Here is a 25,621-nt window from a genome sequence, read left to right as displayed (position 1 = left end):
ATGTGATCCCCGTCCTGCACTGGTATCCAGGATCATTGCTTTTCCTGAGGCGAAAATAATTTCAGTGATTTAAAGAACATGAAAATTGTAACTTGGAATGTTACGACATTAAAAAATGGCTATCGTATCGACATTTTGACTGACGAATTCAGACGATTCGAACTGGATTCATTAGGAATTTCAGAAACTCATATCCCAGGGGTAGGTTGCATGAATTTAGGTGATATAGAATTTGTTTACTCAGGCAGGAAGGATGGGGTACATAGACAGGGAGTAGGGCTCATGATGAATAAGGAAGCTTCTAAGTCTTGTTTAGGCTGGGAAGGTATAAATAATAGAATACTAATTGTTCATTTTATGACTAGAAAGTTCAGGGTATCAGTTATATTAGTATACACCCCTGTAGAACCGACTGACGGAGATACTAGTGACTCAGATGAATTTTACTTACAGTTACAGGAGCAAATAGACAGGGTCCCAGGTAGAAATATGATGTTATTACTGGGAGATTTTAACGCCCAGGTTGGTAGAAATAGGGATAGATCGTATCCCAGCCTAGGTAAATTTGGTGTAGGAAAAGAAAACAGTAATGGATACAGTAAGTTTTGCAATTTTGTAGGTATAACAATCTAGTTATAATCAATATGGTGTTTGAACATAAAATGGCTAAAAAGTTAAGATGGTATTCCCATGATGGCAAGACATCGAACTTTATGGATTATGCTATTGTAAACTATAGGCTCGTAAGACTAATGAAGGATACTGGGGTATACAAGAGCGCCGTTACTGATGTTAAAAGTAAGGATCACCATCTAGTTATGCCAAGGGTTAATTTAAAGCTGAAATATCAGAAGCGTAATACCCCCTGGGTAATTGTGATGTTGGCAGAGTTAAGGATAAGAAATAGCGAGAAATTGTCAAGGAGCAGTTGAAAACTAAACTTAAGAGTTTAAAAATTGACAATGTGGAAGATGGTTGGAATAATTTTAGAAAAGTTATTTGTGAAGTTACTGCAGGTTTCTTAGGGAAAAAACGTAGAACTGCAGCTAAGAATATCAGTGAAAAAGCTTTATGTTTGATAGAAAGGAGAAAGGCCTTGTACAAGAATTATCTGAGCAATAGGTCGTAGGATAACAAAAGAAATATATAGAAAGTGAAGAAAGTTTTAAATTATGAACTAAGTAGGTGGGGAGTGGAGGCCATGGGTAAAATTACTAAGGATCTGAAATACGCAGCTAGATGACATAGTAGTGCGTCTTTTTACTGATACGTTAACAAATTGAGAGGGAGTAGTCAATCCGGACCTGGCCCAGTTAAAGATAGGAATGGGGTCGCAATTAGCGATAATGAAAGAATTAAAGAGAGAGGGGCCGAACATTTTGAGAATTTACCTAACCGAGATAGTGTTGCAGGAACAGATTACAGAGGAAAATGAAAAAGTTTGTGATGCCTTGGATGTGAAGGAAGATTTGTTTCATGAGGAAGAATTAGCTACAGTACTAAAAGGAATAAAAAATAAGAAAGCTCCAGGTGCTGATAGGGTGGTAAATGAGTTTCTTAAATATGGTGGCTCTGAGGTTAGAAATAAGTTACTGAAGATTATTAACATGATTTTTTAAAAAAGGGAAACACCTAACAATTTTAGGAAAACCTTAATTAAGCCACTTTATAGGAAAGGTGATAAAAGTGAGTGTGGTTATTATCGAGGCATTTGTCTGGTCTCTGTAGGTAGTAAATTATTTAGTAATATGATACTTTTTAGACTGAGAGATGCCATAGACAAAGTTTTAAGAGAAGAGCAGTAGGGTTTTAGAAAAGGTAGAGGATGTGTCGACCAAATTTTCACTCTTAGGTTAATAATTGAAAAATGCCTGAGTTTTCAAACACCTTTGGTCCTCAGTTTTATAGATTATGAGCAAGTGTTCGATTATGTCGATAGGAGAGCTTTGGTAAAGTTTGTCTCCCTGTATGTTATATCAGACAAAAGCATTAAAGTGATTAGTGCTATGTACAAGAATAACACTCCTGCGGTTAAGGTAGGAAATTAGGTTAGCAGCTGGTTTTGTATTAAATCAGGAGTTAAGCAGGGTTGTGTTCTATCCCCCTTTGTAGGGATTAATTTGACGGACTTTGTTTTAAAGAGCACTGGAAAGGCAATGGGAGACCACGGACTCAAATTGAGAGGAAAAAGTATCCAGGACTTGGATTATGCTGACGATTTCATTATTCTCGATGAAAGTGTGAGCAAAATGAATGAAGTTTTAGAGGTTTTGCGAGTTCAGGGTGCTAGAATTGGTTTGAAAATTAATGTTATGAAGACTAAACCACTAAGGCTAGGAATAAGTGAAGATGAAAAGGTGACATTGGTATTATTAGTAAAGATGGTGGGAGCAGTGAAGAGGTTAAATATAGAATAGCCAAGGCTCAGGGTGTTTTTTCACAGTTAAAAAAGTCTGGAAGAATAGGAACATAAGTCTGCAAACCAAGATTAGATTATTAGAAGCTACAGTGATGACAGTGGTCAAATAAGTCTCTGAAGCATGGACGCTCCGAGAACCGGATGAAGATTTGCTAGATGTTATCCAGAGAAATTATTTAAGGCTTGTTCTAGATACCCCGTTGACTGACCGTATTTCAAGCAATAGGCTATACGAAAAACGGTTCAATACCGCTCTCTAGGGCTATAATGAAAGAAAGGTTGAGGTGGCTAGGGCACGTTGTGCAGATGAAGGATGACAGATTGCCGAAGATTGTTCTTTTCGGCCAACCATCTAGGGCTAAACGGAAAGCAGGCCGTCCCCGTCTGGGGTGAGAGGACGTCATAAAGACAGATTTAAAGGAAATGGGAACTTTGTGGGCAGGTGTAAAAAGGGAGGCTTTGAATAGATTGGGGTGGAGGAGGAGCGTGCGTAGCTGTGTTGGCCTCACGCGGCTTGTTGCTGCGGTGAGTTGTTAGTAGTAGTAGTATATATACTTATATATTAGTGAGAGCGGGCATTTCTTTTTAAATCCTATCTTATGACCTGTTCCACCCCCAGAAAGAATACCAAAGAGCTCAATTTTTGAAACCCATGATCTTGGGATGGAAGAGAAGCATGCACCAGTTTTGAGAAATATTCTAGTCTAGGAATACTTTCCTATGCTTATTTTCTAAATAAAATTAAATACATGCATTGTGAGATGCTTGTTCTGTTTCTTTATTTTAGCCTTGATGCAAGAATAAACCCACACACATGAAATCAATTTCAAAGTTTTTCTTACAAAGCTTTTCTCCAATTCTAAATGTGTGGTGTCTCCTCTTGTATGTAATACACCCATCCCATGTGTCTGAATGTTTTGTTGTATCCATCTTGGCAGGTAGTAGTACTGGTTGAGATATTATGTGGGAGATATTTGTAGAAAACAACCATTGACACCACATTTTTTTCTCTTATTTCTCACTTAGTAACTTTAGTAGTACCTGATTAGTGCTACAGTTGTCCTTCATGCCTTATTTTGTGATCCTTTAAAGTAGTGCCAGGAGGGTTTTAGAATTCCTGCAAAAAGAAGGGATCCATATTTATCAACAGGCATAATGTAAGACTTGTAGAAAGAGATAATTGAGATGGGTGATAACATGCTCATGAAACAAAGAATCACACCCATCTTGTTCATCCAGGAAGATTGGATCCAATCACCTATGTGTGCCTTGAAAGAGTCCCAGAAAGAAGCATATTCAGCTTTCAAAAGAGTTTGTAAACTCTCTTGAGAGCTTTATTCTTGAAAATAAAGTCAGAGTGTTGATGTGAGACCTTTGATTGAGTGATCACTAGCTCCATTGCCTTGATTGCATTGAAGTTGTTCATCCAGGCATCAGATATTTTCTATGTACCATAGACTAAATTGAAGGACAGAGAAGCTACACAATCTTTGTGTTAGCTGCTTGGACCATGTTCTTATTAGGAAAAGGGTCCAGAGATTGTCCTCTATGTTGATGATATGTACCAGGAAAAGAATGGGTCCCAAACAAATTCTATGCAGTTGAAACTTCTTGCAACAGATTCCTGTCAGATTATCAAATGCTTCTGCAAAATCAAAATAATGTAGCATAATATTGCACCTTGGCCAGAAGTCTGATCCACTCCTAATGCTGAACATCAAGACAGTCTAATGTCAAGTATTTCTGCTGAATGCATGCTGTGTTTTGCTGATAAGATCTGTATTAGTGCAAAGATGTGGCTCTTGAGAAGTAAAAATATTAAGAAAACAATTTTTGCTTCATAATCTACTGAAGAATTGTAGTTAATACATGTTGAAGGTGCTTCCACTTTACTTCACCCTCCCCCCCTAATGTGCAAATATATGGCGCAAATTAGATATTTCCCATATATTTTTTCTATTTCTGGATTTTGTCAATGTTGATTCAATTTACAGCGTTCACTTGAAACAAGAGTGATGCATGGTAAATGTGCAATTTGGGCTATGTATTTGCTCATGGGGGGGGGGGAGGGGTAAAGTACAGTGGAAGCAGATTCAAAATGCATTAACTGCAATTTTTATGCATATTATGAAGAAGAATTGTTTTCTTAACATGTCTCATTCTCAAGAGCTGCAATGGCCCATCAATACCTAAGATTGTTTGGTTCCAGGTATTTGTGAAGGGTTTTATTGAAAATGCACTCATGGACTACCAAGTACAGAAGAGGGACTGTATAAACCAATATGGATAGGATACTATCAGGCATGGGAACAGGGATGACACATGTGGACTTCCACACCCTTGAGAAGAATCAGGAGTGAAAGCAGAACCAAAAGACTGAAGACAATGGGTTGAATAGTTCAGGAGTACTGTAATTAAGGTTAATGTTTGATATATGTTCTGGACCAGTGAATTCGGTCATTTTAAGGCAGTGTAGAGTCTGCTAGACCTTTGGAGCAGAGTAGTTGATGCATTTTAGGATAGTGTCTATCTGACAAGGAAGGTTAGGGACTTTGTTACTGTTATGATCAAGATTCAAAACTTGGGAAAGGCCTTACCAAGTACTTCAGTCATTGCCTGAAAATCTGAGATTATAATCCCATCATTTTATAGGGAGGGGGAATGAACGTGTCTTTTGACAACAGTAATGCCTCCTTGACAAGTCTCTATCAGTCTGAAGGCAAGGTTCTCCTTTTATTATAGCTAGGATCAGGAAATTTCACAAGGACTCCTGACTCTCCTATTTATTCCATTGTCAGATAGCCCTTGACTGGTAATGGAAGGTAAAGGTTATTTTAGGATATAACAGCCTAACAGCCACTTGGTCACTTGCAAAATTATGAACATTCGGCTCAAAAGAGCCAGGGTGGTCTAATGAAGATGCGATGATGCATTAGGGCCTATGCAGGTCCAAACATCAACAAACTGTTCAAGCCTGTAAGAAAGTGACAGATCATAAAACTCAGATAACTCCTGATCAATGACTGTACTGCAAAGCCACATTTTTTGGTAAATGTTGACATCTCCATATAGCATGATGGCTTATTTGTGGAACAATCTGCTGATATAATCAAGGAAGGCTTTAAGGTAGCTGGTTATCTCGAAATTTTGTGGATTGCATTATATTGTTTCATTGCTAAGTTGCTAAAGGAAATTGACCCTATCAGTTTTTCAGCATATCAGTAGATACTTAGAAAAAGTCATAAAAAAGAACCTGCTTGGTAGATAATATATTTTGTTTATTTGAACTGAGGCAAGTGTGTCAGGCTCAAATGGCCTAGTGTTATAATGAGTTGTTGGAAGTAGTAATAGTAAAAATATATAGCTCTTTATCACTTTGATAATATTGTATAACACTAGACATTGCCTCAAGACAAATGCAAACAAATATTTTGATTCAGAGACTTAGTTTGGGATCATTTGGAAGAGGCTTTTTGTTACTCTACCCATTATGGGGTTCAAGTTGCACTTTCACTTCTTTCACCTTTTTTTCACAGTCTTATTGAAAGTTTTGCCTGCTTTGCAATATTTTCATTTTGCTTTCATTGTTAATGGAAAGGCTGTGTGGTCCATGAAATTATTTATTTTGGGATTAAAAATGTATCTGACAGCACCAATTGATCTGCTGTGGAATTGTGATTTTCATCTTAAAATGTTACTAACTTGCATTATTTTATGATTCTTTTCCAAACGTGTGACTAACAGTTTTGTGTAAGGTTGCCAGAATATGAGCTTCTGTTGCAATGGATGCTAGAAGAAAAAAAATGTATTAGCACTGTACTTTTTTAATTCTTTTCTTCTCTCCCTTTTCACTTGTTCAGTGTTGGGGTTCCACCCCTGTTTCTTTTCTTTTCAGATAAATGACCCATTTCTTTTCTGTAATTATAATTGCTAATAGGATAATTTTTTATCCGAAGTTGAATTCTGGTTGCTAAGCTAGATTCTTTCGCAATAAGTAAGCTTTGAAGTTAATTCTATTTGGGACTTCCTGGTCTGAGCCATTGAAAGATAAAGTTAAGAAAAAGTAGAATGGATTTTAAATGGGGATTGAGAGGATTGGCTAGGACCAAGTAAAGGTCCAGCCCTATGAAAGTTTGTTGTACAGAACGAATTCTTGAGTTAGTCCACTTTGAGACCCCGTTTGGGAGACTATATCCTTTTTGTTATGTGTAATTGACTTTTGGAAGATTACAAGTAAGATATTTTCTACAGCTGTGTAGACTAATTTTTCCAGGAACCCAGACAGGGTAGGAACAGAGTTACAAGATACCATCATCGTTATATAGCCAGGGGGGTTTGGTACCTCCAAGGAAATAGTTAGAGATTTTTTAGTGGTGACACGGGTTGGGTACACCCTTGGCCTTAGAATTTGGCCATTTGACCGCTTGATCACGTTATCATACCCTTAGGCAGGGTATACTGTAAATTGGGTACTAGTACACCCTATATTTACAGAACCGTTGTGGTAAGCGCGGGCATCACATTATAATATTTGGTGCTGCCAAGGGCTTTTCTCTCCAGTAAGTGGTGTAGCACCATTTTTGCACCAATAAGTGGTGAAAACCATACATTACCACACGAATATTCACTGTTAGTATTATTATATTAGTTGATTAGAAATATATTTTTGTTATTATTGAATGTCAATATTGACTTTCTATCATTTTAGCTTATCTTTTATTGACTTTCTATCATTTTATCACTTTCTATCATTTTATATTAATCCTATTTTTCTTTTTTAGAGCCAGACTTGCTGGATTCAGAGCCAAACGTGTTGAAGCAATGGCGAAGAGGTATCTGGCAAAAGGTGTCAAGCCAGAAAATATTCAAGCCATATTGGGGATATACCCAAATAAGATTAATTCATCAGTTGTAAGTTTCATATTACAAAGCAAGTGTTTCCAGCCTTTTCTTTGCTTAAATTACTTTGAATATTGAAATAAAACTTCACACTCCTTCAGAATAGAATGCAGGTTTATTGTCCAACTTTTACTAATTTTTGTATATTTACTATACTAATAATGGTTAATGTGTTCTTTTTAGTTTTAAGCCCAAGTAAGCTTTCTTGTATTTCTTGGAGCAGTGACGTAAATTTGTCCAAATCCTGGGGGGGGGCGGGGCAAATTTGGAACCAATTTTCTCAAATCAAGTAAAAATCACAGTGAAAACTGAAAAATGAACCATGTAAACTGAAAAATGGCCAACTGCCAGGGGCAGTTGCTCCCCCCTGTCCAAGAGCAAATTACGCCCCTGCCTTGGAGTCCCTGTAACCCTGGTCGGGGCTATTGAAAACCAAGACTGGTTCCCAGGACAATTCTTTCTATGCCTTTTTACCCATCTTTTTGTTTTTTTTTTCCTATTTTAGCAATATGGCACCAATCAAAATGAGCATGTTAGATTGTAGCACTGGCTCTGGTTTTTGTAGGAAAAGTTGGCTACTGCACACAAAATCTCCTGGCCCTTTCCTGCAGTTACAATTTTTTAGTTTTATACTATAACCCAGCTAATTTTCCAAAACAGCTGATTCCCTTTTATTTTCATTTTTTTTTTAGCAAAAATAAGCAGTCATAAAATGTTATCAAATAAAAAAAAAAATTGCTGAAAATTTAAATGGAAACTTATAAGGTATATTTCAGCACTGGAAAAGAAAACGAAAAGAACTTGTACTAGACCCCTTTGAAACTCAGGCTCTAGGGACTTTGCACACCTGTCCTTCTTGACAGCCATGCAACACACAATGTTAGGCCAGCTTCTTAAGATCAAGGGTCCACTTTTCGAATCCTATTGTAAGATCCCTTCTTCCATGTGTGGGTAGGGAAAATGAGGCAAAACCACAAGGTCACCTGATTTATGCAATCTGCTGTGTGTAGTATATTGGATTAAGGGAACACAAACGGTAATGTCTATGTTTTATGCCCCGGCCATGTATAAATATATATTACAAACCATTATTTAAATCATTCCTCCCACCCTAGAAAATAGCCTTTTTTTTTTTTTTTTTTTAGTCAACATTGGGTTTATTTAAAAAAAAATATATATACATCATCGATTCCCTGAAGCAATGCTTGTGCGGGAGCGGGATTTATAGAAACCCTTTAGTGTATGACTGTCTCATTAAATAACAGATGGGATCTTTAACATACTTGTGATAAATTACTCAATAGAAGGATGGATAAGAAGTTCAAATTCTGGAAGCTAATGTGTTTGGTCGATTTATAGAAACCCTTGTTGATAGGAGTGTCAATTTACGAAAATATAGGGAGAAGGGGGCTAAATGTATTTTCGAAGTCTAGAAGGGGGGACAATCTTGTTGTTTTTCCATTTTTAAAATGAAAAGTCCAAAATAGTCATTTTTCAAAATTTAGGGGGCGGGGGTAACAATACCGGGGGAATCGCCTTTCTACCTTCCCCCAATTGATGCTCCTACTTGCTATTCAATGATGTATTTTCACATTTAAAATCATTAATCACAACATGGCTTACTCTTGGCTAATGTTTGAACATTGTTTTGGTTTTTGGCAGGTTTTACTTCATAATAGGGAATCTGGTAAGAGTATATCCTCATTTATATACACATTTGTGGCAGTATTGATGAAGAAAATTCTTTTATTTTTTTTAGAATTTTACTATATGGAGTTGTTAATCTTGATATCACGGAGAAAAAAAAGAAGCGTGTTGTACTGGAAGAAGCTTATGGGTAAAATCTTAAAAATTTCCTTTTCTTTGTTCCAGCTAATTTCCTGGTTTAAATCTTCATCTTTCTTTTGCCAATATTAACCTGGCCCCTCTCCTCCTGACACGCTCCATCCTACTTCACTTTTCCAGCACCATCTCTCCATTTCTTCCCGCCTCTCAAGATCCCTCCCAAGTCGATTTCTTCCTAACTTATCCTCATGAGCCCTCCCCCCATTCATTTTATCCCTTGTCGCTATCCTATCAATGTGGCTCAGGTTTAAGAGTTCTTTACCCCTGTCATAATAATAATCTAGTCCCTAATAGTTTCTTAACGTCCGTAGTTCCCCTCAGGTCCAGTCTAGCCTTCCACAATAAGTCTGCTGCCCTAACTGACTCTAATCATGATCTCAGAAGTGATGAATGTACTCTCCAAGTTCCCTGTTCTGACTACGTGTCAATGTGGCTCAGGTTTAAGAGTTCTTGACCCATGTTATGATGATAATTTAGTCCCAAAAAGTTTCTCAACGTCCGTATTTCCCTTCAGGCCCAGTCTAGGCTCCCACAATAAATCTACTACCCTAATTGACTCTAATTGTTATCTCAGAAATGATCAATATACTCTCCAAGTTCCCTGGTCTGACTATCCTAATAAAGCCCCTGCTAGACCTACTAAATCAAATTGTAATCTAAAATAATTAAGTGTAAAAATGGTACATTCACAACTTTTTTCAATTCCCAAACTTTTGTCAAGCTATGCTGAAAAACTTAATAAATTAGACTCCCTGTCAAAAATATATGGATCAGATATAATCCCTATAACTGAAGTACAAGCTCAAAACTCACAAATGTTAAAGATTAAAAGTTTTTTTAGTTTCTCCTATGCCATTTTTATTATTCAACTAATCAGAGATCTGTGGACAAAATAGCTTATATACAAAAATTAAATGTATTATTGTTGACTATGTACTGTCAAAATACCCAAATGCTGGAATCTTCCTGTTAGGTGATGCAAACAACTTAAAAATTGACTTTACCTGTAACGGTTTTAACTTACAACACTTGCAAAGGTCCCTCTTGGGGGCACTTTCCCCTTTAGCCTACTCTAATTTTTTCAGGCTAAAGTTAAATAATCCTTCACTATTACTGAAATCATCTTTAGACATTTAGTTGACTCAGGACTCAACAGTTTTGGAAAAACTGTAGAGCTGTTGGAAAACTGTGTCCAACAGCTGTTGGAAAACCACTGAAAATTGGTCTTCTGTGTATCAAACAAATAATGTTGACCATTAGGTTTTATATCAACAAAATTTATTAAGGAGTAAACAGGCATCCCATTTTTCAGAGAAAAAAAATCGAAAAGTGCTGTAGTGGTAAAGTTCATGTTAATGAGGCTTTTATTTATTTATTCATTTTTTTTTTATTTTTTTTTACTATTATTATTATTATTATAGAAAAGCAGCTTCTCTGTATTACAAGAACAAAGTTAAAGATCTGTATTCGAATAAACCCAAGTAATGGTACAGGAAAATTAAAGAAATGTGCAGATTAAAACCTTCTGAAATAAATGTTCCTCTCCCTGAACTCCCTAATAAGGTTGCCAACTACTACAACTTGTATCTCGCTTGCATTGCACAAAGTCTTCCCCATCTCTTTGGCTGGCCCAGTTCCAACTATTTTCCCCATCCTTTTTTCTAATTACATCCGTCTCCCAAATTTCTAATTCCTATTACATCCTTCCCTCTATAATCTCTGACCCCTCAGTATTTACTGTAAGATTCCTCAAGGAACTTTATTGGGACCACTTCTATTCCTAGAAATGGTTATTGAGGTTGGCAAGGAGTTCCCCCAAAGATGGAAATGTGTGGAGGACTTGTCTGTCCTTGAATTTCATTCGAATATTAAAAGTGAACCCTTGAAATTCTTACCTATTTTTTGGATGAAGCTAAGAGTCTAAGTGTCGAATTAATTATTTTTAATTCAAATATCATGACAAAAACTTCCTGAAGTCCAACACTCGATTTTCTAGACCCTATGCCACTTGAAATGTCAGTGCAACAAGATCACAATTTCCAATAATCTTTAAGTGGGATACATATGTTTCAAATATTGTAAAACGAGCAAATGCGTCGCTATCCCTGTTTAAACTTATGAATAAATTTAATTGCCCGAGGATACATTTCCTCTGTGTTTATATCTCCTTTGGCAGACCGTTATGGGAATACGCATGTGCAGTCTGGTATCCGCATCTTTCTTACGAACTTATCAACAAAATTGAGTTGATCCAGAAGTGTTTGCTCAAAATCATTTACAAAGAGAGTAAATGCACTTCCTCCTTAAAGCCGCACGCCTGACCACCCTAAAAGAAAGGAGGTTTTTCCTAAGACTGCCTTTTCCAATACCCGTACTGAGAACAATTTTCCTAGTTTTCACAATCCTGCTAGGCCCCGTTTTCTCTGCTTAGCCTTATCAGGAGTTCCAACCTACTCGCCAATCCACGCTGTTACCGAATAGTTTTATCCATTTCAATACAAAGCGCCTTTGCAGTTCTTGACATCTGCCCTGAACTAAACAGAGCTCCTTTGTCTCTTTTTTTTATTTGTTCGTGTATTCTCCCAATAGCTATTGTCTTCTTATGTTGCCATTGTTATTGTTTTTTTTTTGTTACTTTATGATACAGTCTTATCTCTAGTTTTTAAATTCTAAGTTCAAGTTACTTTTTTTATTTATTTTTTACCCAAGCCTTTTTTCATCAATTGTACCTTTACTGATTTTTTACTCATGTTATGCTTATGATTTGTTGTGATTTTAACGTTTTTTTGATTTGAAACGTGAATTCGGCTATTCTTTTTAGCTTGGTATAGTCTTTTATCAATAAAGTATTATCCTATTATGAACATCTTTAAAATTGTTCTTTATCGATTGTTTTTTTTCTTTTGTAAAATTGATTTTACTGATTATTTTTTTTTTCTATTGATTACTCCTTTAGTGTTGTAATTTTAGATTTATGACGGACAATAGATCTATAGATTCCTAGTTACAATCAAAAATGGAGAATTCTTTTTGATGTTTTACAGTTTGATTTTCTACTATATTTTTTTCATGAAATGAACCAAATTTTCTTTTAGTATAACTTTTCATGTTTCTCATATCATTCTATTTTTTTATGAATCTGAACTTCTAGGGAGCCATTGTTACTGCACAAGCAGCTGAAATTCAAACCACAAAGAAACCGCAGCTGGCAAAATCGTCCCAGCAACCTAAAAAGCTTCCAGTTGCTATTAATCCTTCAGTATATGTTCATCGTGAGTATATCTTGTCTACATGAAAATTTCTGAATTTTCTTGCTTTTATTGTTTGGATAGTGAATTCTTTATCTCTTTTGATCATATTTGATCACATATTTGATCATATTTTGAACACAAATCTCTGCCTAGTACACGTTTCTAGTGCACGTCAAACACGTCTTAAGTGCAAAAGACGTGTCTCATTTTTTTTTCGGAATAGAAAAGACATCCCACTCAAAAATAACATAAAAATACTAATTAAATGAAACATATCTTATTTCTTTGCACACACATATATCTTAAATGAGACATATCTTAAAGTGCAAAACACATCAAAATGAAAACATATTTTGCTCCCTGTCTCCATCTTAGGTCTATTCATACCAAAAATCGGGATTTTCCAAAATTTTTCTTTTGGCAGTGATGCAATTACTAAGACTTTTTCGTTGCGTAAATTTTCTCCTTTGCAGACGTCCCACTCAAAAGTAACATAAAAATACTAATTAAATGAAAGATATCTTATTTCTTTGCACACACATATATCTTAAATGAGACATATCTTAAAGTGCAAAACACATCAAAATGAAAACATATTTTGCTCCCTATCTCCATCTTAGGTCTATTCATACCAAAAATCGGGATTTTCCAAAATTTTTCTTTTGGTAGTGATGCAATTACTAAGACTTTTTCGTTGCGTATATTTTCTCCTTTGCAGACGTCCCACTCAAAAATAACATAAAAATACTAATTAAATGAAAGATATCTTATTTCTTTGCACACATATATATCTTAAATGAGACATATCTTAAAGTGCAAAACACATCAAAATGAAAACATATTTTGCTCCCTATCTCCATCTTAGGTCTATTCATACCAAAAATCGGGATTTTCCAAAATTTTTCTTTTGGTAGTGATGCAAATACTAAGAATTTTCGTTGCGTAAATTTCCTTCCTTGTTGCCACGCTGAATCGTGAAAAGAAACAAGCGGAAAGTTTTCCTGTTTACAACAAGATCAACCGAACGGTTTTAACACCTAATTTACCTGTATGTCGATCATCGAGCATTACAACAGTTAATAGGGTGCTACAAACTTATGCTAATTGAACAAATGTAGGTTAGTCGGCAAATAAAAAATCTAAGTAACAAAAATGAAATTTTCAGAATCAGAAGAAAATAGGTATTCTATTTATAGGTCAATAGTCAACTATAGGGATTTAGGATAGCATAGTCAATCTTTTTAAAAACACGTTTTTGTAGGTAAGTCAATTAACTAATTTATCTAGAATAAATTTAATAAAATATATGTTAATGCACAGCTTAGATTTATGGCAGTGTTTGTCTTTTGCTACAGAAATCAGGAAAGTCAAAGTTTCTAGAGTACCATGATGATATATTTTTCCGCTCATTTTCTGCTTATTTTTCACAGATATTCCTTATTTTCAAACTTGGCGCCTGCTAAGCAGAGAACTGCCTAGCTACATATGGAGGTCTTTTCCATTACAAATTGAGTTCCTGGGTATTTCTATTTTTTAAAGACGCTTATGGTTGTGTAACTTTCCTCTTAACTAATTTTATTTTTAGTGGCACTGGCACTTTAAGTGAGTGTTGCAATGAACTTTCCGAACTGGTTTGATTCGGGCAGTTGTAACTTGAAACTAATAAGTTGAATGGGAAACGACAGCAGACACTGTTTTGAACAAGAGTAAATGCAAAAAAAGATGTCTAGCAATTTCACAGACATTGGCAATAAATTTAGTTGGACTATTAACCATATATAGTAAATGCAACTCAAAGTTTGTTTTAGTAGGAAGTTTGGAAGGATTGGTTTGTTAAAATTTAATAATCGTATTTTGGAGTCTTAACCTTGAACAAAAGTGGGAACGAGACTTTGCTCGTTTGTCAATCGGCTGCAGTTTAGGATCAGTTGCTGCTGCTTGGTGAGGGAGGCGTGATCTGAGAAAACACCAGACGAGAAGAGAGATATTTCAGTAAGGATGTGATTCAAAAAGGATACTACGGAGTTTCGACTGCTCCAACGGTGGTCAGATAATGTTTCAAGCTTTATGTCCTTAAGAAACCCCAGATAAGGAACGTAAGGACCCTATGTGCAATAAGTAAGGCTTTAAAATGAGTCCTATCCAACGAATTAGATTCCTTGGATGTTTGACCAAAGTGCCATACCGGGAAACAGTGCTCTAGGGAGGGATGGATAAAAGCATCGTTGATATTGAAGGGGTGTGGGAAGGGATTCCGTACTTTGAAAGAACTGTCAGTGACGGAAGTTCCAAATTTTTTCTTTTTAGTATAGAATTAATTTTGTTTTTCCTATTGAAGTTTAGAAGTAATTAATTAAAAAAACTTTCCAAAAAATGATTTTTTCAAAGAAAAGTAAAGGTCATTTTAAACTTAAGATCAGCAGATACAGATACCTGTTAAAATTCATTCAGTAAAGCGCCAATGACGCAGTAGGTTTTAGACTTAAAGTAAGAGAAAGAGGCGATACCCAAACTCTTGTTTGCAGTGATTTTGTTCGTTTCAAGCTTGATTTGCATATTCAACTTAAGTTTCAGTCGATTTAAGATTTATTTATGCATTTATATTAGTATATATTGTATGTTTGTTTGCATTAATTGTTTATTTAATTTCTGTTCATTTTGGGTTTGAGTTATTTTTCAATAGCAAAATATTTTTCTTTGTTTTAAGCTTGATTTGCATATTCTATTTAAGCATCACTAGCTCTAAGATTTATTTATTCATTTATATTATTACTTGTATGTTTTTTTTGCTATGATTGTTTATTTAATTTCTGTTAATTTTGGGTTTCATTTATTCTTTAATAGTAATTTCTGGTCAGTTTGAGTTTGAATTTTAACAGGTATTTGTATCTGCTGATCTTAACTTTAAAATGGACTTTACTTTTTTCTTTTAAAAACTTATTTTTTGGAAAGTTTTTTTTAATAAATTTTTGCTTGTTTTTGATTGCGAAAATTTTTAAGTTTTTAATAATTCCTTTTTTCAAATTCAAACTTTTTCTTCAGCGTCAAATGTTCATCAAAGTATCAAAACTACTATCAATGATACGTTATAAAAGTAAAAAAAATAGAAAATTAAACAAGGCATCAAAGTAACTATAAGCAACATGCGTAGCTTACAGCCCTTGCACCGTAAACCAAAGTGTCCACGTAAATCGCTAAAACCAAGCATCGAAGTAAACAAAAGGTAGAAGTGACAATAATCGAGCTCCGTAACTCAAAGTCACTTCCCCGGGGTTTGGGGCCCCAGAAGCATATTTGGCCTTTGAATTTTTTTGAACAAAATAGCAATCTCAAAATTTTGACCAGGTGCCTTTTGAAAAAGTGGGGTTTAGGCTAGTTGCCCATTGATCACTTTTGAAACTAGAAGTTTCAATTTCCGATCAAATGAGCCCCCTCCAAAATTAATACGACGACCCCTTCCACAAACACCTTATATTCTAATAATAGGCAACTCACATAAGTTACAATCCTTGCCCAAGGTGTTATGGAGGATTTCTCAACCCCTAAGTTATAGTAATTTGAATTTTGGACTATTTTGAACAAAATGGCTATTTCAAGATTTTAATAGGATAAATTTGGGGGAAAAGGCTCAAGGGGGGGGGGGGGGTTAATTCTAAGGGGTGGATGGGTTTGGCTGTGCACAACCTTCCCGTGATGGCCCTGTTTTCACTAATCTTAATACACAACTAAAAAAACAATAAAACATCGAAAAATTATTGCCTTTATGACTTTTAGTTTTCTATTGTCAAAAACTTAGTAACAGAAAATAAATAATTTAAAAAACTAAAACAACTTTACATCAGAGATAACCATTCACAAGCAGTATATAGAGCTATCCTTCCATTTGCGCTGCAAATAGGAGTATTTTAGGAGGTTAGGTTCATTTATTAGTGATGGGCGGGACTGCCAGCGAACAAACTTCCCGTGGTGGCCCTGTTTTCACTAATCTTAATGCACAACTAAAAAACATCAAAACCATATTGCCTTTATGACATTTGGTTTTCTATTGTCTAAAATTTTGTAATAAAAAAAAATTAATTACAACAAAATTAAAATAACTTTACATAAGAGATAAACACTCACAAGCAGTAGGCTATATAGAGGTATCCTCCTATTTGCGCTTCAAATGTGAGGATATTAGGAGGTCGGATTTAATTCTAGGGGGTTTGTCATTTGAGTCCACTGTAAAGTTTGTACGACCACCTTTTCCATAAAACCTTATTTGCCCCCGCAGCATAAGTTACAGCCCGTCCCCCGGACTCTGGGGGTGGGGGGTTATGTTGACCCTCAAGTTTTTGTTATTTGACCCTTGGACTACTTCAAATAAACTAGCAATCTCAAAATTTTGATGGGATGCATTTGGAAAAAAAATTGTGAGTCTGTGGGGGGGGGGGTAGATGCCCTCCAATACCTTTTGACTCATAAAAAGGTAACTAGAACTTTCAATTTCCAATCAAATGAGGCACTTCCGAAGCGTATACGACCTCTCCTTACATAAAAACCTTATATGTCCCGGGGCATAACTTAAAACACATGTCCCCGAACTCTGGGTGTTTGTGTCATCCTTGGAGTTTTTATTATCTGATTTATGAGCTATTTTTAACAAAATGGCTATCTCAAAATTTTTATCGGATGGGTTTGGGGAAAAAAGGGCGTGGGGGGGGGGGCTAATTGCCCTTCGATCTCTTTTGACTCTTTAATAGTGAGCTAGAACTTTCAATTTTCAATCAAATGAGCCCTCTCTGAAGTTTATACGAGTATTCCTTCTATAAGAACCATATATGCCTTAGGGTATAACTTACAATGCCTGTCCCCGGGCCCTGGGGGGTTGTGTCGACCCCGGAGTTCTGTTATCTGATGTTTGAACTATTTTTAACAAAATGGTCATTTCAAATTTTTATCGAATGGGTTTTGGGAAAAAAGTAGTGGGGTGGAGGGGCTAGTTGCTTTCCCATCTCTTTTAACTCTAAAAAAATGAACTAGAACTTTTAATTTCCAAACAAATAAGCCGTTTATACACGTATCCCATCTATAAAAACCATATTTGCCCACAGGGCATAACTTACAACGCCTACCCCCAGGCCCTGGGGGTTTTGTCGACACCGGATTTTTTGTTATCTGACCTTTGAACTATTTTTAACAAAATATCATTCTCAAAAATTCTATCGGAAGGGTTTGGGGAAAAAGTGGAGAGGGGCTAGTCTCCCTGCGATCACTTTAGACTCTCAAAAAGTGAACTAGAACTTTCAATTTCCAATCAATTAAGCCCTCTCTGAAGTTTATACGAGCATCTCTTCCATAAGAAACATATATCCCCCAGGGCTTAACTTACAACGCCTGCCCCCGGACCCTGGGGGGTTGTGTCGACACTGGGGTTTTTGTTATCTGATTTTTGAACTGTTTAAAAAAAATAGCTTTCTAAAAATTATTCGGATGGGGCTGGGGAAAAAAGGGCATGGGGGGGGGCTAGTTGTCCTTAGATCTCTTTTGAATCTTAAAAACCCACGTAAAACTTTCGATTTCCAATCAAATGAGCCCTCCTTTAAGCTTATATCAGCATCATTTCCATAAGAACCGTGTATGCACCCAGGGCATAACTTACAACGCCTGCCCCTTGAACTATTTTTAACAAAATGGCTATCTTAAAATTTTTATCTGATGCATATGGGGGAAAAGGGGCGTTGGGGGGAAGGCTAGCTGACCTCCGAATACTTTTGACTCTTAAAAAGGGAACTAGAACCTTCAATTTCCAATCAAATGAGCCCTGTTTGAAGTTTATACGAGCATCCCTTCCATAAGAACCATATATGCCCCCAGGGCATAAATTACAACGACTGCCCCCGGGCCCCGGGGGCTGTGTCGACACCGGAGTTTTTGTTATCAGACTTGAATTATTTAAAAAAAAATTCAATCTCGAAATTTTTATCTGATGCATTTGGGGAGCAAAAGGGGGGGGCTATCTGGCCTCTGATCACTTTTGACTCTTAAAAAGTGAACTAGAACTTTCAATTCCCAATCAAATAAGCCCTCTGTGAAGTTTATACTAGCATCCCTTCCATAAGAACCTTATATGCCCCCAGAGCATAACTTACAACGCCTGCCCCCGGGCCCTAGTTGGTTGTGTCGACATCGGAGTTTTGTTATCTGACCTTTGAACTATTTTTACCAAAATGGCTATGTAAAATTTTTTATTTGATGTATTTGGGAAAAGGGCATGGGGGAGGGGGGCTAGTTGCCCCCCGATATCTTTTGACTCTGAAAAAGTGAACTAGAAATTTTAATTAACAATCAAATGAGCCCTCTCTGAAGTTTATAAGAGCATCCGTTCTATAAGAACCATATTTGCCCCCGGGGCATAACTTACAACGCTTGGTCTAGGGCCCTGGGAGGTTGTGTCGATCCTGGCATTTTTCTTATATGATCTTTATACTATTTTTGACAAAATGTCTGTCTCAAAATTTTATCTAATGCATCTGGGAAAAGAGGGCGTGGGAGGGGGGGGGGTTAGTTGCCCTCCGATCTCTTTTGACTCTGAAAAGTGAACTAGAACTTTTAATTTCCAATCAACTGAGCCCTCTCTGAAGTTTATACGAGCATCCCTTCTATAAGAACCATAGTTGCCCCAGGGCATAACTTACAACGCCTGCCCCTGGGCCCTGGAGGGTTGTGTCGACCCCGGAGCTTCTGTTACATGATCTTTGAACTATTTTTAACCTAATGGCTACCTCAAAATTTTATCATGTATTTGGGGGATAAAGGACGTGGGAGGGGAGGGAATGCTAGCTGCCCTTCGATCACTTTTGACTCTTAAAAAGTGAAATAGAACATTCAATTTCCAATCAAATGAGCCCTCTCTGAAGTTTATACGAGCATGTCTTCCATGAGAACCTTATATACCCCCAGGGCATAACTTACAAAGCATGCCTTAGGGCCCTGGGCAGTTGTGTCATCATCAGAGTTTTTTTATCTGACCTTCGAACTATTTTTAACAAAATGTCTATCACAAAATTTTTATCTGATGCATCTGGGGAGAAAAGGCGGGGGGGGGGGGCTAGTTGTCCTCCAATCTCGTTTGACGCTCAAAAACTGAACTAGAACTTGAAATTTCCAATCAAATGAGCCTTCTCTGAAGTTTATACAAGCATCCCTCCTATAAGAACCATATTTGCCCCCAGGGCATAACTCACAACGGCTGCCCCCCGACCCTGGGGGGTTGTTTTGACCCCGAAGTTTTCGTTTTATGATCTTTGAACTATTTATAACATAATGGTTACCTTAAAATTTTTATCCGATTTATTTAGGGGAAAAAGGACGTGGGAGGGGGGCTAGTTGCTCTCCTATCGCTTTTGACTCTTAAAAAGTGAACTGCACCGTTCAATTTCCAATCAAATGAGCCTTTTTTGAAGTTTATACGAGCATCCCTTCCATAAGAACCATATGTGCCCCTAGAGCATAAATTACAACGACTGCCCCTGGGCCCTGGGGGCTGTGTCGACACCGGAGTTTTTATTATCAGACTGAAACTATTTAAAAAAAATGTCTATCTAAAAATTTTTATCTGATGCATTTGCGAAAAAAGGGGTGGGGGGGGGGTGGCTATCTACCCTCCGATCACTTTTGACTATTAAAAAGTGAACTAGAGCTTTCAATTCCAATCAAATGATTGGGAATTCGTTTTATGGTCTTTTAACTATTTATAACATAATGGCTACCTCAAAATTTTTATCGGATGTATTTATGGAAAAAGAGCGCTTGGGAGGGGGGTTAGTTGCCCTCCGATCGCTTTTGACTCTTAAAAAGTGAACTACAACTTCCAATTTCCAATCAAATCAGCCTTCTTTGAAGTTTATACGAGCAGTCCTTCCTTAAGAACCATATATTTCCCTAGGGGATAAATTACAACGACTGCCCCTGGGCCGTGGGGGCTGTGTCGACACCGGAGTTTTTGCTATCAGACTTGAACTATTTTTTTTCTTTTGAATGTCTATCTAAAAAAAATTTATCTGATGTATTTCGGGAAAAGGGTGGGGGGGGGCTATCTGCCCTCTGATCACCCTTGACTCTTAAAAAGTGAACTAGAACCTTCAATTCTTAATCAAATGAGGCCTCTGTGAAGTTTATAGGACCGTCCATTCCATAAGAAACTTTATATGCCCCCAGGGCATAACTTACAACGCCTGCCCCTGGCCCTAGTTGGTTTTGTCGACATCGGAGTTTTGTTATCTGACCTTTGAACTATTTTTAAGAAAATGGCTATCTCAAAATTTTATTTGGTGTATTTGGGAAAAAAGGGCGTATGTTGAGGCTATTTGCCCTCCAATCTCTTTTGACTCTGAAAAAAGTGAATTAGAACTTTTAATTTCCAATCAAATGGGCCCTCTCTAAAGTTTATACGAGCATCCCTTCTATAAGAACCATGCTTGTCCCCAATGCATAATTTTCAACGCTTGCCCCAGGGCCCTCTGAGGTTGTTTTGATCCTGGCGTTTTTCTCATATGATCTTTGAACTATTTTTAACAATATCTCTATCTCAAAATTTTATCTGATGATTTGGAGAAAAGGGGATGTGGGGGGGGGGTAGTTGCCCTCTGATCTCTTTTGAATCTGAAAATGTGAACTAGAACTTTTAATTTCCAATCAAATGAGCCATCTCTGAAGTTTATACGAGCGTCCCTTCTATAAGAACCATAGTTGCCCCCAGGGCATAACTTACAACGCCTGCCCCCTTTGGCCCTGGGGGTTTGTGTTGACCCCGGACTCTAAAAAAGTGAAATAGAACTTTCAGTTTCCAATCAAATGAGCACTCTATAAAGTTTATACGAGCATCCCTTCCATGAGAGCCATATATATCCCGAGGGCATAACTTACAACGCCTGCCCCAGGGCCCTGGGAAGTTGTGTCGTCTTCGGAGTTTTGTTATCTGACCTTTGAACTATTTTTAACAAAATGGCTACCTCAAAATTTTTATCTGATGTGTTTGGGGGGAAAAGGGCGTGGGAGGGGGGTGCTAGCTGCCCTTTGATCACTTTTGACTCTTGAAAAGTGAATAGAACTTCAATTTCCAATCAAATGAGTCCTTTCTGAAGTTTATACGAGCATCCCTTCCATGAGAACCTTATATGCCCCCAGGGCATAACTTACAATGCCTGCCCCAGAGCCCTGGGCAGTTGTGTCGTAATCGGAGTTTTGCTATCTGACCTTTAAACTATTTTTAACAAAATATCTATCTAAAATTTTTTAGCTTATGCATTGTGGGAAAAGAGGGCGTGCGGGGGGGGGGGGGGTTAGTTACCCTCCGATCTCTTTTGACTCTTGAAAAGTGAACTAGAACTTTCAACTTCCAATCAAATGAGCCCTTTCTGAAGTTAATACAAGCATCCGTTTCACAAGGACCATATATGCCCCCAGGGCATAAGTTTCAATGCCTGCCCCCTGGCCCTTGGGGGATGTGTCGACCCCGTAGTTTTGTTATATGATCTTTGAATTATTTTTAACAAAACGGCTATCTCAAAATTTTTATCGAAAAAAAGGGCTTGGGGGGGGGGTGCTTGTTGCCCTCAGATCATTTTTTACTCTTAAAAAGAGCACTAGAACTCCTGATTCCCAATCGAATGAGCCCTCTCCGAAGTTAATGTGACAATCCCTTCCATATGAAGTGCCTCTGGGAAAAAAAATTAATAAATAAATAAATAATAGAATATTGGGGCCGCATGGCCTTTGCTATAGGCGCGATATAGCGTTGCCTCTGGTATGAAACGAATGTAACTTTATTTCATCAGCCAAAGGTGTTGAGACGCCAAAGGTTATCGTCAAAATAGCTACATAGCTACATCGTCAAAGGTAGTTATCGTCAAAATTTGAATTTATTCTTGTGTCTTCTTTACTGCAAAATTGTAATCCTCAAACAGTTTATTAACCCGTATCTACACTTGCACACATTTTCCCCGAAAAGGATGGTCATTGATGCGTGTTTATTTGTTTTTTTCAACTGTTTTAATTTTTTGTTTTCAAAAATTGTTTGAGATTTTAATAGCGTAGTTAGCCCTGTTGTGCACAAATTCATGTTGAGAATAAATACGCTTCGTAAAGGAAGCTTAATTAACTAAAACTGTACAAAACATGTGAATAGCTTTTGAGTTATTGAGGAAAAATCCAGATAATTTTCGGTAGGATCTAAACTGTGTATCCCTCTTCCAATGTACCTGCTTACGGGCATTCATGGATGCTAAATTCACGGAAAACAAAGTGTTTTTATGAGAATAAAAATAAAGGGAAAAGATCAGCTAAAAACTAGATTTCCTTTTGTTTAATGTTTCAGGATATAAATAACCAATTCATTATCTTGCTGAAAAAAAATCCATCCCAAAATTATGCCCTAAATCTTCGCTCTAAATCTTCAAGGTTATGCTTCAAACCTGAACACTGGTCAAATGACCATATTACATATGGGAGACATCTTAATTTAATTTGACATAAAACTGTTTGCAAAAATAAAAGAAAGGACGGATAATAACAAAGAGAAAAAGAAAACAAACAATTACACTTTAAACAGTTACAAGACTAATAAATTGCATCCTAATACGAGACAAGGAAAAAAATAAATAAATTAAAAATTAATTAAACACGAATTCTAATTCGTGAATGCAATTTTGTTTTATGCCTTTTTTTTGTCAACTTTGAAACTGAAATTTTTGGTTCATTTATTGCATATTTATTAATCAATCTTCAGCTGCATGTTCTTGATGCTATGTGGAGCAGATAGGTGGCGACCATATTACATATGGGAGACATCTTAATTTAATTTGACATAAAACTGTTTGCAAAAATAAAAGAAAGGACGGATAATAACAAAGAGAAAAAGAAAACAAACAATTACACTTTAAACAGTTACAAGACTAATAAATTGCATCCTAATACGAGACAAGGAAAAAAATAAATAAATTAAAAATTAATTAAACACGAATTCTAATTCGTGAATGCAATTTTGTTTTATGTCTTTTTTTGTCAACTTTGAAACTGAAATTTTTGGTTCATTTATTGCATATTTATTAATCAATCTTCAGCTGCATGTTCTTGATGCTATGTGGAGCAGATAGGTGGCGAAAGAAAAGAAGGTGAGACGGATTTTTGCTTTATCGGTCTTAATGAAATTCTTCCAGAAAGGCACAACTTAAAAAATATGAAGCAGCGAGGCTGCAATGTAAAAGCTGACTGATAGTGGTGCCAATCAGGGAATGGGACGCTCTCTTCTGGATGTTTCGCCCTCTCTTAGCTTTCGAAAGACGACTTTTCTTGATATTTCTATTGAGAAATGTTATTTTTAGGTAGTTTCATTGGAACAATTTGATCTAAAAAGAGTTCCCCCTACGTTTTGAGAGATGCACCCCCCAGCGTTTTTGTGAATCGAGGCCACAGGTGAAGAGGTAAAAACGGAACGAAATTTCTAGGAAACAATCGAAATATTTGGTTCCCCTCTCCCTTTGTTAATAGATAAAATCTTTGGTGGTTTGAAGCCACTTGGAGTCTGAGTGGTAAAAAGTTACAGTATTCATTTTTGGGTGTTTATTTGTAAGGGTTCTGCTATCAAATTGGACCAAGATGAGAAAAGTAATTTTCAAAATTTAGGCTCCCTATATTAGAGTAAGCTCCCTGTAGGCTCCCTATATTAGGGCATATCGTAAATACAATCCCACCTTCACTTTGGATTTTATAAGACCAGTAAGTAATTTACGACCAATTTCCTTTAAGAAGAATCATATTTTTATGAAAGTAAATAAGATATTTTTATAGCTCATCAAAAAGTGCTGAAATATTTCAGTTACTCCATTTAATGAAATTTGGTTGATAAAGACAATAAAAAACATTGGATTTTGGCTAAGTCGGGGTAGTGGTGCACTATAAATGTCAAAGAAATGGACTTCGGTGACTTAATTCTGAACAAGCCTTCTATAATTAGAAAATCAAGGACTATACCTATTTGAGTTTGCATCACAGACGGAATACAAATTTTTATTATTTATATTTAGGGAAATATACTGATTTGCTTTTTTTTCTTTTGAGAAATAAATAGAGGTGTGTAAATGCAAAAAAAAAAATGTCTTCGGCCGCTTTATTTCTGGACACTCATTATATTATTAAAAAACAGTGACTCACGTTATTTTAGCTTGTATGATAGACGATGTTGATTTTTCTTATGGTAACAATTTAGAGAATTTAGCTATTTGGTGGTGTTTTTTTTCAAGGTCCATCGGTCCCAGAAAGGGTGCCCTGTAACTGCAAACGATGGGCTTGGTCCAGTTTAATTCTGAACACTCTTTAATCCATTTTTTTCTGAAATTGTATGGTCGGAGATATTCCCTATTTGATGTTAACTTTAGTGATTTAATATTTTTTCTTGTAGGCCTAGCTCTAGCCAAAAATCAAGGTCAGCCTTCAAGATATTCGATGAACTCCACTGATGTCACAAGGCCTCGTAGCAAGACATCGGGGACTGTTTTGAATCCTAAAGCTATAAGTACTGGTCCATCGAACGTTGGAACATCTAAACTGAATAATGGGTAAAAGGCCATATATATATATATATATATATATACATATATATATATATATACATATATATATATATATATATATATATATATATATATATATATATATATATATATATATATATATATATATATATATATATATATATATATATATATATATATATATATATATATATATATATATATATATATATATATATATATATATATATATATATATATATATATATATATATATTCTTATTCTTCTAAAGACTATTCGATTCTTCTGTGTCGATTCTTCTTCTAAACAGCTGACCTGGAATTCTCGGGATATTGTGTTAACTTGATTTTTATGGTAATGCACCTTAAAATTTACTCCCAGGAATTTGAAATTCCCTTTCTACGCTTCTGTATATTCAATACACTTATACATTATAATATCAATACACTATAATCATTTTAACTCTATGTTAAATCATTGTTTAGACTACAGAATATTAGTTAGGTAACCTCTCTTCTTCACTCCCTCTTCTTCCTTTTCTAGCTCTCTTTCTCTCTATTTCTCACCCTCTCTTTATTCCATCCTCTCTCTTTCTCTCTCTCCCCTCTCTCCCTCTCCCTGTCTATCTCTGAGT

At 36.2% G+C, this 25,621-nt stretch overlaps 2 protein-coding genes across 2 annotated transcripts in view; both read left to right on the top strand.

The window, feature by feature from the left end:
• The window catches only part of LOC148954807 (uncharacterized), a 35,156-nt gene that overhangs the window by 8,526 nt on the left and 1,009 nt on the right, over positions 1 to 25,621 (top strand). Inside the window, exons 2-4 of the mRNA XM_089105199.1 lie at positions 7,201 to 7,330; positions 12,315 to 12,435; positions 24,854 to 25,010. Coding sequence (XP_088961325.1) covers positions 7,201 to 7,330; positions 12,315 to 12,435; positions 24,854 to 25,010 — 408 coding nt within the window. The remainder of the gene's footprint in view (positions 1 to 7,200; positions 7,331 to 12,314; positions 12,436 to 24,853; positions 25,011 to 25,621) is intronic.
• Positions 24,860 to 25,621, top strand: part of LOC148954806 (uncharacterized) — a 33,420-nt gene continuing 32,658 nt past the window's right edge. The window contains exon 1 of the mRNA XM_089105187.1: positions 24,860 to 25,010. The gene's annotated coding sequence lies outside the window, so the exon portion shown is untranslated. The remainder of the gene's footprint in view (positions 25,011 to 25,621) is intronic.

The sequence above is a fragment of the Artemia sp. Qi Xiang Cuo genome, chromosome 2 (genome assembly GCF_049724085.1).
Source record: "Artemia sp. Qi Xiang Cuo chromosome 2, ASM4972408v1, whole genome shotgun sequence".
NCBI classification, from domain to species: domain Eukaryota; kingdom Metazoa; phylum Arthropoda; class Branchiopoda; order Anostraca; family Artemiidae; genus Artemia; species Artemia sp. Qi Xiang Cuo.
Note: the sequence above shows the minus strand (reverse complement) of the source record. Positions and strands in the feature narration are given on the sequence as shown.